General features: G+C 48.8%; 1 protein-coding gene across 1 annotated transcript in view; it reads left to right on the forward strand.

The window, feature by feature from the left end:
- Phlpp1 (PH domain and leucine rich repeat protein phosphatase 1) overlaps nt 1-4,450 on the forward strand; it is a 215,675-nt gene extending 211,225 nt beyond the window's left edge. The window contains exon 17 of the mRNA XM_047526484.1: nt 2,287-4,450. Within this exon, the coding sequence (XP_047382440.1) occupies nt 2,287-3,420 (1,134 nt within the window). The 3' untranslated portion in view covers nt 3,421-4,450. The remainder of the gene's footprint in view (nt 1-2,286) is intronic.
- Nucleotides 4,451-14,345: the final 9,895 nt, after the last annotated feature.

Here is a 14,345-nt window from a genome sequence, read left to right on the forward strand (position 1 = left end):
CCCATTGTGTGTAGGGGCTAGGGATGCTGCTCAACATCTTATAATGCACTGGACAGTTCCCACAACAAAGATTTATTTGGCCCCAAAATGGCAATAGTGCTTTTGTTGAGAAACACTAGAGTAAATCTGCATAATAAGGTCATTACTAGTAAAACTTCCAAAATGGGCTCCAGTAGTTCTTTCTGCTCCATCTACTAATTCACCATGAAGTGTCAGTTACCTCTCATTTGCCTGGAAAATGATAGGCAGTACAGCAGATACAAATCTGTTCATAAGAAAGTTCCAGTCTTCTATTGTCAGTAAGACCCATAGAATCATGTGTGATTCAAGGCAGGCTAGTGAAGTTTGTGGTCCAGTAGAGAAAGACTGGGTTTTATTTGTTTTGTTTTTCCCTTCTCCCCTCTCCCACTTTTTTAATTGGTGCGTTCTAGTGGTACATAGTGGAAGGATTTGCAGTATAACAATATAATTTGGCCAGTGTCACTCCCCAGCACTTCCCTGCCCCTTCTCTCCTCCCACCCCTAGGCCCTTTCCTCTACTGATCTCCCTTTGATTTTCATGAGGTCCCACCCTATCATCTTTCTTTTCCTTTTTCCTCTCTAGCTTCCACATGTGAGAGAAAATATAATAACCCTTAAACTTCTGAGTTTGGCTTATTTTGCTTAACATAATAGTCTCAAGTTCCATCCATTTTCCTGAAAATAATATAATTTCATTCTTCTTTATGGCTAAATAAAAGAACTTCAGTGTGTACATATACCACATTTTCTTCATCCATTTTTCTGTTGATGGACACCTAGGCTGGTTCCCTAGGCTGATTTTAGGTAGGCATTGTAAGGGCCATAAGAAAGATGTAGAAATACTGTGGGATTCTGTAGAAATACGGCCGCGTGTGAATTTAGTTCTCTGTCCTCAGAGCAGGGAGGATTAAAAATTGGTAGTAGACACTATGTTAGGAGCAAAGACAGCTAATACTATACAGAACATATTGAATTCAGTGCTTAGCAGTAGGCCCAGCGTGATCAGAAGGGGAGGGTTGCTGCTGGGTGAATCGCAGGCAGTGTGTAGGTTAGCCTTTTTCTCTTGTTTTCTGTGTCTTTTCTCATATCACTTTGGTCTGCATTGCTGAATGCTCAACAATGAGGAGTTTTGATTTCATTTTTCACTTCTGTGCTTGAAGCGTGCCCTCAATGTATGCGCACGTGCACACACACACACACACACACACACACAAATACCTAGAACCATTGGTTCTGATGGGGAGAATTCTAAAGTGTGGGCAAAAGACCAGTGGTGGTTCTTGTCAAATCCACACTCTAGGGACAGATCTGACACTAGAATGGAGTGAGTTTAAACTTACATTTGAAGCTCTGTTTGACTAATTTTACTTCTACGATGCTTAGGGTGGCAAGGTGAGGTTGTGTGAGGAGTCAGGGACAACACCCTAAGAGCAGGCAAGCACCTTGCAAAGCCCAAGTAAAGGCAGGTGGTAGAGTTGGAAAGGAAGAACTGTTCTCTGGAAGAAAAACCTGTTCATTCTAGACACACACTAAAAATTCCATTTCATAATGAATCCTTCTCTGGAAAGACGTATTAAAACTAGGGTCATGAGGAGGCATGTCATGGGCCTGAGAACCTGAAAAAACTGAGCAGGTACATGTAGTAAACAAATGTAAAGGTCTTTTTGCTGGCACATGGTGTGGAACTTTGGCTGCTGCTTTAAATGGCATGAGTTCAGCTGAACTAAATCTGGGAGACTCTTTGCCTTCCCCATTTGCCAACAGGAAGTCAAGTTCAAGGAAATAATAATTGGCACTTCTTCTTTGGCATCTGCCTCTCCAAACAAGCATTCTGACCCAGCTAGTCACACAAGGTTTCCTCCCCCGTCAGGAGCTCTCAGCGTCTGTCTCCTCTCCGGGCCCTTCCAGCACCTCCCACTCGTGCTGCCTGTACTAGCGGGAGGAGCGGAAGGTGAACCCTGCCTGGCTCCTGTGTGTTTCTCAGGACTGCTTACCTCACAGAGGCTCCTCCTTCTCAGGAGGAGCTGGCCAGCACACTTGCTGGAGGTAAGACAGTCTTGCCACCTAGTGCGAATGTGGCAAAGAGAAGAGCTGAGGTATGCTGCCCCTTCCCTGCCAGGCCTGCACGCCTTACAGGGTGAGCAGACCTTCTTCCCTTTGTGGCCACGCAGCACTCTCCCTGTTGTGCTCCAGTCAGGGGACCCGTGGGGACACTGCAGAGTGCCACGGGTGCCTTGTGTTCACTCTGGGACCCTTCTTCTTCCAGGATGGCAAGGTGAACGGAGTGACCGAGTCCACACGCATCCTGGGCTACACCTTCCTCCACCCCAGTGTGGTGCCTCGCCCCCACGTGCAGTCCGTTCTCCTCACCCCCCAGGACGAGTTCTTCATCCTGGGAAGCAAAGGGCTGTGGGACAGCCTGTCCGTTGAGGAGGCCGTGGAGGCTGTGCGCAACGTGCCCGATGCCCTGGCGGCTGCCAAGAAGCTGTGCACTCTGGCCCAGAGCTACGGCTGCCACGATAGCATCAGTGCCGTGGTGGTGCAGCTCAGCGTCACGGAGGACAGCTTCTGCTGCTGCGAGCTCAGTGCCGGAGGAAGCGTGCCTCCGCCCAGCCCCGGCATCTTCCCTCCCTCCGTCAACATGGTGATCAAGGACCGGCCCTCGGATGGGCTCGGCGTGCCGTCTTCCAGCAGTGGCATGGCGTCTGAGATCAGCAGTGAGCTCTCCACTTCCGAGATGAGCAGCGAGGTGGGCTCCACGGCCTCTGATGAGCCCCCGTCCGGAGCCCTGAACGAGAGCAGCCCTGCCTACCCCAGCGAGCAGCGCTGCATGCTCCACCCAGTCTGTCTGTCCAACTCCTTCCAGCGCCAGCTGTCCAGCGCCACTTTCTCTAGCGCCTTCTCTGACAACGGGCTTGACAGTGATGATGAGGAGCCCATCGAGGGTGTTTTCACCAATGGCAGCCGGGTGGAGGTGGAAGTGGACATCCACTGCAGCCGGGCCAAGGAGAAGGAGAAACAGCAGCACCTGCCGCAGGCACCGGCCGAGGCCAGCGACGAGGGCATTGTCACCAGTGCCAACGAAGACGAGCCAGGTCTGCCCAGGAAGGTGGACTTCTCTGCTGTCGGGACCATCGGGCGCCGCAGGGCCAATGGCTCGGTAGCGCCCCAAGAAAGGAGCCACAACGTGATAGAGGTTGCTGCAGACGCACCTCTCCGAAAGCCCGGAGGCTATTTTGCTGCCCCAGCGCAGCCAGATCCTGATGACCAGTTTATCATACCACCAGAGCTGGAAGAGGAGGTCAAAGAAATCATGAAACATCACCAGGAACAGCAGCAGCCGCCGCAGCGGCAGTTTCAGATGGACCAGCTGCCAGACTGTTATGACACGCCGTTATGACCCCGTCTGAATACTGTTTTAAAAATAAACTAACCAGGAAAGACAGTTGCAAGAGTCTCCCAGGCTCACATTAAACCAGGGGTTTTACTCCATGTCCTTCTTCCAGACACTGTTCCCAACCTGTCTTTGCAGCTAATCTGTAGATTATTTTCCTGTTTTTTTTTTTAATGATTACTTTTCTTCTAGTGATGCTTTATCAATATGATTTAAATTTGTTAACTTCTTTCCCTAACATATCAGATGTGTAAAGACAAAGAACAAAAGGTTTAATATATTACAGAGAAACAGTTAATGATAATGTAATATTTTTTAAAAATGGCTTTTTGTTGTTTGTTTGGAAGGCAGGGCAGGTTGCCATTGCTAAATGATTTAATAATATTATAATTCTGTATTTCTTTGGGGGGAAAAGGCTTTTTTTTTTTTTTGTCTTGAAAATGATAGACATTTGTAGAATATGGAGACTAACTCCTAGGAGTTGCTTTACTCTGTCAGGTGACTTAAGTCACTGGGATTCACTAATTTTCTCTGAGAGAACAGTTGATTGAGAAATTTCTATTGTAAATAGCTCAGTGTTATATAGTGATGCTTAAAATGTTTTGTAGTCTTGGCATAAGGACACAACCTAAATAACTGACACCTCCCCCTCCGGCCAGCGCCCCCTGCTCAGCCCCGCACACACCTGCAGTGCAGTGCGGAGGCCAGGCTGCTGGTGCGCTGCTGCTCACATAAGGTGGCTCTGAGGTCACTGGATGAGCCCGCACCCAGGGACCCTGAACCCGTTTCCCTGCTCTCCCAGCCCCAGCCCTTGACTTTTGCAGACACTTTTTAATGGTGTTCCTTACTTACTGCTGCCACAACCAGCATGACTGTATAGAGTTCCCCTAGACCACTCACACACCCAGAGTTATATGAAGACAGAATGCGCAAATGGACATGTCATAATTTTTGTTATAATAAACACAAAATTTACAAGTTTGGACCCATCTGCTTTTGTCTTAGCAGCCAGATGTGTCTTGCAGATTATCACACCAGCTTGGGTTTGAAACAAATGGATGAAATGTTGAATATTACTGACTTGGATTTTTTTTTTTTTTTTTTTTTGTGGAAATACACCCAATGAATTTACACCCAATGAATTTAACTACAATGAATGAGGCAGTGAGATTGACCTTATGGCTAGAAGTGTCAATAGCTGGTCTTACGGTGTCTGTTTCTTCATATTATGCAGGGTAGACATTAAAGAGGGAATAGGCGGAGGTTGTATAGAGAAGAGACCTGGGACAGTTCTCCTCCCACAAAGCCAAGTTTCCTTTCACTCCTCCTCAAGGCCCCTAGTCATATGAACAAGTTGAAGATAAAGAGCAGGTTGGCTCATTCTTCGCCATTAAGGAAATAATGATGGCACATCAGTTGTCCTCAGGGAACCCCATGTTCCTAGCTGACTTGTCAGGCACACTGACAGACTGTGGGTCTCCTGTCCCCCACTTGTACCCTTCCTGTCCCTATTCTACGCTGACTCTTGCCTTCTCTGTTTCACATGGACCAACTTCCCATGTCTCCTCAGATCTTCCCTGAATGGTACTGGCTAGTACCAGTTTCGTAACTTGCAGACTCAATGCTGGGCTCTCCACCTCTTACTCAATGGTCAGTGGACTGGCCTTGTCTTGGTAATGATTTCATTTCTGTTTCAAACTACTTGTACATGGTATCTGCTGGAAACCACTAAGGCCACAGAAGAGTTGGCTCATCTCAGCCTGGTGAGACCCAGTCACCCAAATATAAACAGACCTCTGCCTGAGCCAATGGCTGAGCCCTCTCAGGACCCTGCCCCAGCTCCACCCACTCCTTTCCTCAGTCCTTGTCCACTGCACATATCAGAGCAGATGTGTGAGGCTTCAGGTTTTCCCACCAGTGCCTTATTCCCTGTGGGACATCTGAGCTGGCTGTGTAACTTCCTCAGTACTTAGATCCCCCTCTGGGAAGGATGTAACTGTCACCTTTTTGTTGCCATTAGAGTCTGGCTAAGTTACCCAGGCTGGCCGCCAGCTCACAATTCTGCCTCTGCATTCTCAGTAGCTGGGAGGAGCAGACCCAGGCCAACAGTGTGACTCTGCCCCTGCTGTCCACTTCCGGAGGAGTCAGAACCTGCTGAGTGTGGCTAACTGAGCCAAGACGTACTTCAGAATTTCCCCATGGGTCCAGCAGCCATTACCATGCCCAAGGGCAGCCACCAGGACCAGCATGTCTCATGGACTTGTCTCATTTCCTGGCTTGTGTAGCTGATGTAGAAGAAGGGGCAGGAGGTTCAGAGCTGGCATCTTCATGAATCCGCCCCGGTTCCTTCAGCACTTATCTCTACGTCCAGTGCATCATTAAGCCACCTTGTGCACACAGTACCTAGACGGTACTATGGAGAGGAAGGCTAAGACTTCACCCCTGTGGGAACTTGGGGTTCACAGGACAGGAAGATAGAAGGTCACTTCATTGAGCACAGGTGGAATGACCAGAGGCCTAGATGGGGTTCCATGCTCTTGCACGGGAGCCTCCCCCATCATTTTCTGAGGATTTTTCATTTCTGTTCACACAAATCATCTAGTAGTATGTGTAGAGCTGCTTAAAAACTGAAGTGGGTTTTGAATATTAAAGTACTTCATATTTGAGTGTCTGAAGCCACGGTATGTATCTACAGGTGGGTCTTGGGGAGAAGGGCCTCACTGCCTGCTGTATTCCTGGCTTCCTGCAGATGATGGGAAAGGTTTAGAGGGGAGAAGAGGAGGAAGAGGTCAGGGCAGAAATGTAACAGCTCTCAGAGGTTTGTAACTTTGCTGGTAAAAGATCCCAGGTTGAGGGTCCTGGAAGCTGGTTGGTGTTGGATCTGCCATGTGCCACCAAGCCTCCCGCCCTCAGCCACCACTGGAGTACTGGCTCTGGTGAGGGTGTCCAGGACCAGTCTTTGGGCCCAGAGACCCAACCTGGCCAACCTGATTTCTCCTGATTGCTTTTGTGATAGCGCCACCTGCTGGGGGATTCAACTTCGGGTGGAAATGGGCTGCACTGAGCTCTACCTCAACTCTCCTGTGAGAACAAAGTTGATGTTTCTTACTGTTTTCCTAGACATGTGATAGGAAGGAATCTGACTACTATTAAGTGTGGAAGAGAAGTTTGTTAAGTCAGTGTTCACTGCACTTGTGGCAGTCTCCGCTTTGTAAGGTTCTATGATTGGTGAAACTGATTCCTGTCACTGTTTCCCATGAGAAATTAACACGCAGAAATATCAAGAGGTGCAACCAGAGTCATGGTAAGTATCTCCAACACCATCCAGTTCCCAGTTTCCCACATCTGCCCCTCAGCCACTGGTTAAAAGACAAAACAAAAAACATGCGTACAATGCTTTGGACCTTATGGAGTAACATTTAATAACACCACTGCAGCCAGGGCGTTGGGGGAGAAAGGGAATCATTCACATTCGATGAGGCTGCTGACTCATCAGAGTCTTCAGAATTCCTCCCTGACACATCAGAAGGCAGAATCTCAATATTTAAAGTTTGAGCGTTGTGGTGTCTGATCTGTCTACCTCCCCAGCAATCATTAGGTGATGTATTTGAAGTAATTAATAAATAGTGAATATTTATTTAAGTGTAAGTTTATTGTTACAAACAAAAACCTGAGGGTGGTCAGAAAACAATTGGAGCACAGCAAAAGTACTTTTTAAATGGAAAATTCTCAGAGAAACAGCTCTTGGAGGAAAAGATTAGGTATGGTAGAAAAGGTAGACTTTTCTCATTTCTTGCCATTGAATCTTGAATTTTCTTTGCATTCACCTTTCTAACTCACATGCTGTGCAAATGAACATAGGCAAACTTTGTTTTCATTATTGTCATTGATCTGTCATGAGCTGACTGTTATTGCTGTGTATTTTTTTTTCTCCTAATCTCCATGCCACCAAATACGGAAAGCTGAATAAAGTTCAGACCAAGTCTGTTAAACACATTGCCCTGGTCAGTAGAAGCAGGAACTATGTCTGGCAGTCGAAGCTCTGGGCTAGTGGTAGGAGGCAGGCTGACTGCTAACCACTTTCCTAATTCACCAGAAACTCATCCTGCAGTGTCAGGAAGCACTGGATCTCAGCTCTGGTCACCAGCACTGGGTCTGCAATGCCTGGATTGGGGGCGAGGACAGCTGTGCTGACCTTGAGAGGTCTTGAGGGTCTGAGCCAGCCACACAATGTCGGAAGCCAGATGGAGCCCCTACAGATTGTCCCCTCCATCCTAGAAGACTTGGGTGAATGCTTGTCAGGAGGAAGTGGGCAAATGGTCCCTAAGGCTGCCCTCTGTGATCTGGGTTTGTGAAATGCAGCTTCAACATCCCCTGCCTGGAATTAAAGGACCTGTGACTTGGGTTCATCTGCCCCTTTGTTTCACTCTGAGACAGAACACAATGCTCTACACTGAAGGGGCAAACAACAGGACTCCTGGAGAATCCTCATCTGCTTGACTGGATGGCTGCTCTTGTTCAGTAAGGCTGGCTCCATACTGAAATCACTTACTTTCTAGGCATTGTCATTTCTTCAGTCTTATTCTCATAAACTTGTACTTTCCTCTAATTGAGAGGAAGTCACAGTGGCAACTGAGATGGTTTCCTCAAGCGTTACACCTCCAGACCTTGACCTGAGCTCGTCGACAGTCACTTGCTTTTCTGAGTCTTTAAGAAAAGTGGTCCCCAGTTAACATTCGGAGGTTTTGTTTTTTGTTTTTGTTTTTACCAGGGATTTTACCCAGGGGTCTTTACCCCTGAGCCACATCCCTGACCCTTTTTAATATTTTATTTAGAGACAAGTTCTCACTGAGTTGCTGAAGGTCTCACTAAGTTGCTGAGGCTGACCTCGAACTTGTGATCCCATCTCAGCCTCCCAAGTTGCTGGAATTACAGGCATGCACCACCGTACTTGGCTAACATATGGAGAGTCTTAAGCCAATTTCCTCTTAATAGAAATTGCCTTGTGAGCCAGGAATAAGTCAAGCACACAAAATGAATGTCTTGTCTTTGCCTTATGATCTATAATGCCTTTAACAAGCTACTAGAGCCCCTCAGGAGGATAAATAGCTTACTTAAGTGGGTGTCACATACTGACACCTCAGCACCGGGAGCAGTGTGTCCCCAGAACCTCCGTCCCCCATAGGCCATCAGGACTTTTTCCCAAAATGTCTTCAGGCTGCCTACAATGTAATTTGCATATAATCTACATATAGTTTTCATGTAAACACTTTTGTGAGTCCATCCTCTGCTTTTCAAAGTTAAATTCCGTCCTCATAGTCCTTAGATGACAACGTGTGGGGTTTTTCCTGCTCCTCCTCCATTCTGGGCACATATCCTAAGGGGGAGATGGGGTGTTGGGAAAGAGGGCAGCTGGTGGAAATGGCGAAGACCACAGAAGGCCACCTTTGTCTGCATTTCATTCTAGTCTGAACAACACAGGTGGACAGGATCCTAAGAGGGCACCTGGTTCCTGCGTTGTCCTGCTGTGTGGCTTTTTGGGTTTTTCTTTTGGTGCTCCAACGATGGAGGCTCCTCACCCGCCGGGTAAGCTGCTGGCCCCTCCAGTGAATCAATCGGTGGAGCCCCCACTCTGTGCGAAAGTGCCACAGTGGGTGCTGGCAGGGCAGAGCACATGAAGAGGACCCAAAGAGGAGCACTGAAGTGCGTTTTTAGAGATGACGATTTACTGGAGAGACCCATGTAGCTGAGGGATGCAGAGGAGTGAAAGAACGTGGGCTAAGGAGTGGGGCCCTCCACCCGGGGAGGCTCTGCACCAAGGATACAGGAGGAGAGGGACAGTCCTGCGTCACAGAGCTCACCGAGAGGCAGACTCCTAGGGCAAAGAGGGGCAGAAGGACGGCTGCTGCCCTGTCCACCAGGCACCGTCAAAGCCATTCCACAGCTGCTGTTCTTGGACAGGTGGCATCAGATTTCGCTCACCTTTCCACTCCTGGGGCAGGTGGATGCAGCCCACCTCGCCTCGCAGGCCCGAGACCCCTCCGCTTACCCAGATGTTCTCAGCCTGGGCCACTCTTCCCTTGGCCTCTTGGGGTGAGGAAGGGAGGGTGCTGGGAGTTGAGCAAGCCCCTCTGATGGTCTGACATCCAACCGCTGCGAGGCCCTGGTGCAGTGAAGATGGCTGATGTTCCCTTCAGCCCCACTCCTTCTAGAAGCATCCTTGAAATCTCCAGCCGCTTGTCATTGAGATAGGCCAGGCTTCTGTCCCCTTTGCTGTGTCTACCTGGGCTGTGGAGGGGACTTGCAGCCTGGAGTCCGGGAGGCCCCCTCTTCACCTGCTCCTGGGCGCCTCCTCCCTTTCCTCACAGCAGGGAAGCCTTGCTTGGGCCTGGCCCCTCTCACAGCAGCTGATCTGCCATCCACAGGGAAATGCACCTGCGCTTACCAGCTCCACCCACGTCCCTCCCTCCTGCCCTCCTGCTCAGGAAGAGGAGCATCCTCTTCATCCTCCTGCTGTTTCTGGGACCACCTGCCGTTCTGTCCAGGCACTTCTCGTCACCTGCAGGTATTGCAGGGCCCCTTCCATTTCAAACCAAAATTCTTCCCTGGGCCTGGGTTTGCACGTCTCAGGACCGTGCCTCCAGCCCCTGGCCCCCTCGTGCCTGGGCTCCTGGCTCCACCTGCTCTCCCAGTGCCCTGTGGCCCTATTCAGAGGTTGGTGGCATGAGCCACAGTCACCATTCCCTTCTCAAGCTCTGGAAGCCATTCCTTCTGTCAGCCTTTGATCTGGATTCCAACTGCTGCCACGAGGGTGGTGGCCCAACCCCTGCCCTTGGTCTCTCCTCCCTCCCAAGCAGGCTCACACTGGGTCACCTGGCCTTGCCCCCACACTCTCCTTGATCTCAGGCACCACCAACCCAGTGTGTCCAAAGCCCCGCCCTCCTGCAAGCCCAGTGCTGGGGACCAGTGTCACCTCCTGCTTCATCCCCACCTCCTCTCATCTGTCACCAAGTCCTGCCAACCCTATCCCTGCGCCCCCACACACTGGGAGTCCTGCGTTTGCTGCTAACTTGATTGTCACTGACTGGGGGGATCTCCTTCCGGGCCACCTTCACTTCAGTTGCTTTTCACTCCAGTTCTGTCCTCCACTCAGCTGCGGAGAAAATCTGCCTAAAGCGCGGATTGACCCCAGCTCCCTGCCCCTCTCCTAATGGGAGATGCTTATTCTTCCATCCGGATAGAAATGCACATCTTCAGCCCGGCATGCAAAGCTCCCCCGCTCCCCTGCTCCCCTGACCACCTTCCCAGGGCAGCATGCTCCCCCCGAGGGCACCCGCTGGCACCGGTCTGCCCAGGACTTCCCTGGTTCTAGCTCTGAAGCTCCGGCTCACTTCCCCACCCTGTTCCAACTGTCCCCAGACACGCGCAGTTCCCACGTGGACCAGCCCTTCCTTCTGCGGCTGTTTTCCGCTCTTTCCCAGAGCCTTTCGCTTTGACTTGTATCCAAGGTATACCTGGAACTCACCTTCAAAGTCCCAGGTGAGCAGGGCCAGGGAAGCAGGCCCCTCCCTACTGCCCTCCCCCGCCCCTCGGGGCTCCCTGTCCTCAGAGGCAGTGGCTCTGGTCTGGGCTGGCCTTGGCAGCTTTCCTCCTCAGCCACACAAGGCGTTCTTGCCAGCTCTTGGTGTTTCGTTTCTGCACTTATCAACTTCCTTCTAGGGAACAGGAGAGTTTTGCTCTCCCTCAGCCCTCCTCTCCTGGCGCCATGTACACACACCTTATCTCCCAACCTCCTGGCGTTGTTAAATCATTGTTTTGTAGATCAACACTTAGAGTCTATAGGGCTGTAATTGTGGAACTAAGACCAGAGTGGAGTGTGTTGTGCGTCCTGATCGTATTCCTTTCTGGCACAGGGCCGGGGGGCGCTGGCCGACAGGGCTATAGCTGTTGGAATGCAAGATCCTGCTGCGGAGCTGGGTGGTGGCAGAGGACTCAGGGACCACGTGTGGAGCTCAGCCATCTGGGAGGAGAGGGTGAGAAGGACCTGAGAGGGAGGCCAAGGCCAGGGAATATTAGAATGTTAGTATTCGGAATCCAGCAAGGACAGAGTGCCAAGCACTGAGGTGGGGAGAGGAGTCAGACCAAACATTCAAGGTGGTCAGACCATGACTGGAGAGTTTTCTACTGTAAGACCCAGCAGAATTCTTGCTAATACTGGACGAAATGGGCCAAGGCAGAGCCCAAGATCAGGGCATAGGCAGAAAGAGGACTCGGGAGACAGACTCAAGTCTGGTCAAAGGACACAGTCTTTGTCCTGCTGACCCCAAAGGGGATTTGGACAAGTCCCTGAAGCTCTGTGGACCGTAGTTTGCAAGGGAAAGCTTTGGACACATGGACCTTGGGTCATTTCCAGCTGTGATTCATGGCTGGCTCATAGAGCAGCACCATTGCCCAGGGCAGAGTTCCGGGGACAGGTGTCCATGGTGAATTAGTCCTCTGAACATGAGTCCGAGGAGAGTGGAGCCGTCTTCCATTACATTTAACTCCCTGTTTCTCCAGAGGGCTTTCACCTTGAAGTCAGTATTTTGAGTGGTGGACCTTTGCATTCTGAATGGATGAGATTTGACTAATTTTAAAAGGAATAGAAAGAGACTTTTTTTAAGTCTCTGGATCTGTTACCAGTGATAGATCTGTATTGTCTCTGCCCCAGTGACATCCATGAAAAAAGAGTCTCCCCAAGGAATCATGTGGGGAAGGCATTGGTCTGTACTGGGGGAGAATCCAGGGCATCACAAAGCAGAGTACAGAGCATCTTGGTGAGGTCTCTAGTTCACTGGGGAAGGAAGGCTCTGTCCATCAGAACGTGATTTATGGGTAGGGTGTTGCTTTTTTATAGAAGGGGGAAATACAACTTTAAGTCTCGAGTACGAACCATATTTGGGAAGGTCATGGGGTCTTCTGCTACACTCTGTGGCACTTTGTTCAGGAGGAAAGGGGTCACAGCCAGCCCTCCAGGAGGCAGTGGACAAGTTTACACAAAGTTTTTGAGACTTCATATAGGTTGGTTATCGCCTTCTCGTATTTGGTTATGGTTATTCATTCAAATCTCTAGAAAGTTTTTTATTAATGGAAACAATAGGAAAATATCTTCTTTAAGGATTTTGGTCCAGCCTATTAAACATTCTTTTCTCTTTCTGAGATTCCAAGTGGGCACATCTTCTAAGCTTCATGGGAGAGACTTGCCTTTCTAATATTAGTCTTTCAGGGGCTCCCACTGTATTTGGCACATGGTAAGCTTCTAACATTTTTATTTTATTATTTTATTTTAATGAGTTAGTTTGTTATTTTGGCAGTGCTGGGGAATGGAAGGCATGGCCTTGTGCTTGCCCGGCGAGCACCCTGCCACTGAGCTACGTTCCCAGCTCAACATCATTTTATGTGTAAGAGAAGATACCAACTTTACAAGCACCATGGCCCCTGGGGTTTTTAGTTGGTGCCATTCTTTTTATCACTAGGTGTGACTAACTGTCTTTGCAAGAATGCTGGAAAAGGATCAAAGCCTTCTCTTGTCCCAGAAGCTAAGGACATATCTTAAAATATAGCCAACAACACTCTTCCTGACTAAACATGAATGCATGCCCAAACATTGAAACAAACAGGAGAAAAGTTGGCTCATGACCTCACAATCCAGATATCAACTCGTCAACATTATTTTATTTTCTTCCTACTTTTTTGCTAAGTCCCACGTTTAAATAGTGATTATGATTTTTCTGTGCTCAATATACTTTATAAAATTTATTTTTGAGTACCTTCCTTTTTCCTTAAAAATTCTTAGTAAACACTCTTAAACTGCATAATATTCAGTCAAGTAAAGTACCATGATTTATTTAAATATATCAATAATGTTGACCATCTGGGAGGTTTTCAGCTTTTTGCTTCTGTAAATAACACGGCATTGAACATCTTACCCTGAGCAGGGTTTGTGAGCAATTGGAGTTAGAGGTGGGAAGCTTAGGCTGTTCAGTCTGCAGGTAGGAGGGCGTGGCCTTGGCGCCTAGATGCCAGGCTGGCTGCAGCTCTGGTACAGGAAGGGTAGGCAGGTCTGGGGCAGTGGCACCTGAGGGAGGAGAGTGGTGAGGTCGAGGCATTGCCCCACAGGGAAGGGTAATAAAAACCTGCTCTATTCCCACCCCCACCCCCAGGAGAAAAAGAAAGTTTAGTAAGGAGAAAAATTCTGATATAGGCTTGGACTCATTTTTAAAGGGTTAAACATCTCAGCTTTGAGAAACAAAATCAAGTTTTTTTTTCATCTCTGCAAAATGTTCTCTTAGAGGTGGTACAGTGAGCAGATTCCAGTGGCGTGGTTTATGAACTCCTAAAGATGGAACTCTCACAGCTGCAATTTCATGGTAGGATTTTAAATGCCAAAACGAGTTCCAAATAGGGAATAGTTTGTAAACCTAGGACATTGGTGTTCACCTTGAGCCCAGCTTGGCATACAGTATTTTTGTTTCTCAAAGACTTCACAGTGTAGCAGAGGAAAAGTCATTTAAAGAATAGGAGCAGGGGTCCTGGAGCAGACAGCCCTCACTTCAAATCCTGGTTCTGTGCCTGACAGGTGACTGCCTACCGTCTGAGTGTTCTCATCTCCCCAAAAGTCCTGTTTTGAAACCTGATCATTGATGTCATGTTATTTGGAGGTGATTAGGCCACAAGGACTCTTTTAAAAACAAAGAAAACAAAAAAGAGATTCCAGGGCTGGGGAGATAGCTCAGCTGGTAGAGTGCTTGCCTTGCAAGCACAAGACCCTGAGTTCGATCCCCAGTACCGCAAAAAAAAAAAAAAAAAAAAAAAAAAAAGAAATTCCAGAGAGCAGGCTTGCCCCTTCCACTATGGGAGGACATAGTGAGAAGCTGTAATCTATAAAATAG

The sequence above is a fragment of the Sciurus carolinensis genome, chromosome 15 (assembly GCF_902686445.1).
Source record: "Sciurus carolinensis chromosome 15, mSciCar1.2, whole genome shotgun sequence".
In the NCBI taxonomy this organism is placed as follows: Eukaryota; Metazoa; Chordata; class Mammalia; order Rodentia; family Sciuridae; genus Sciurus; species Sciurus carolinensis.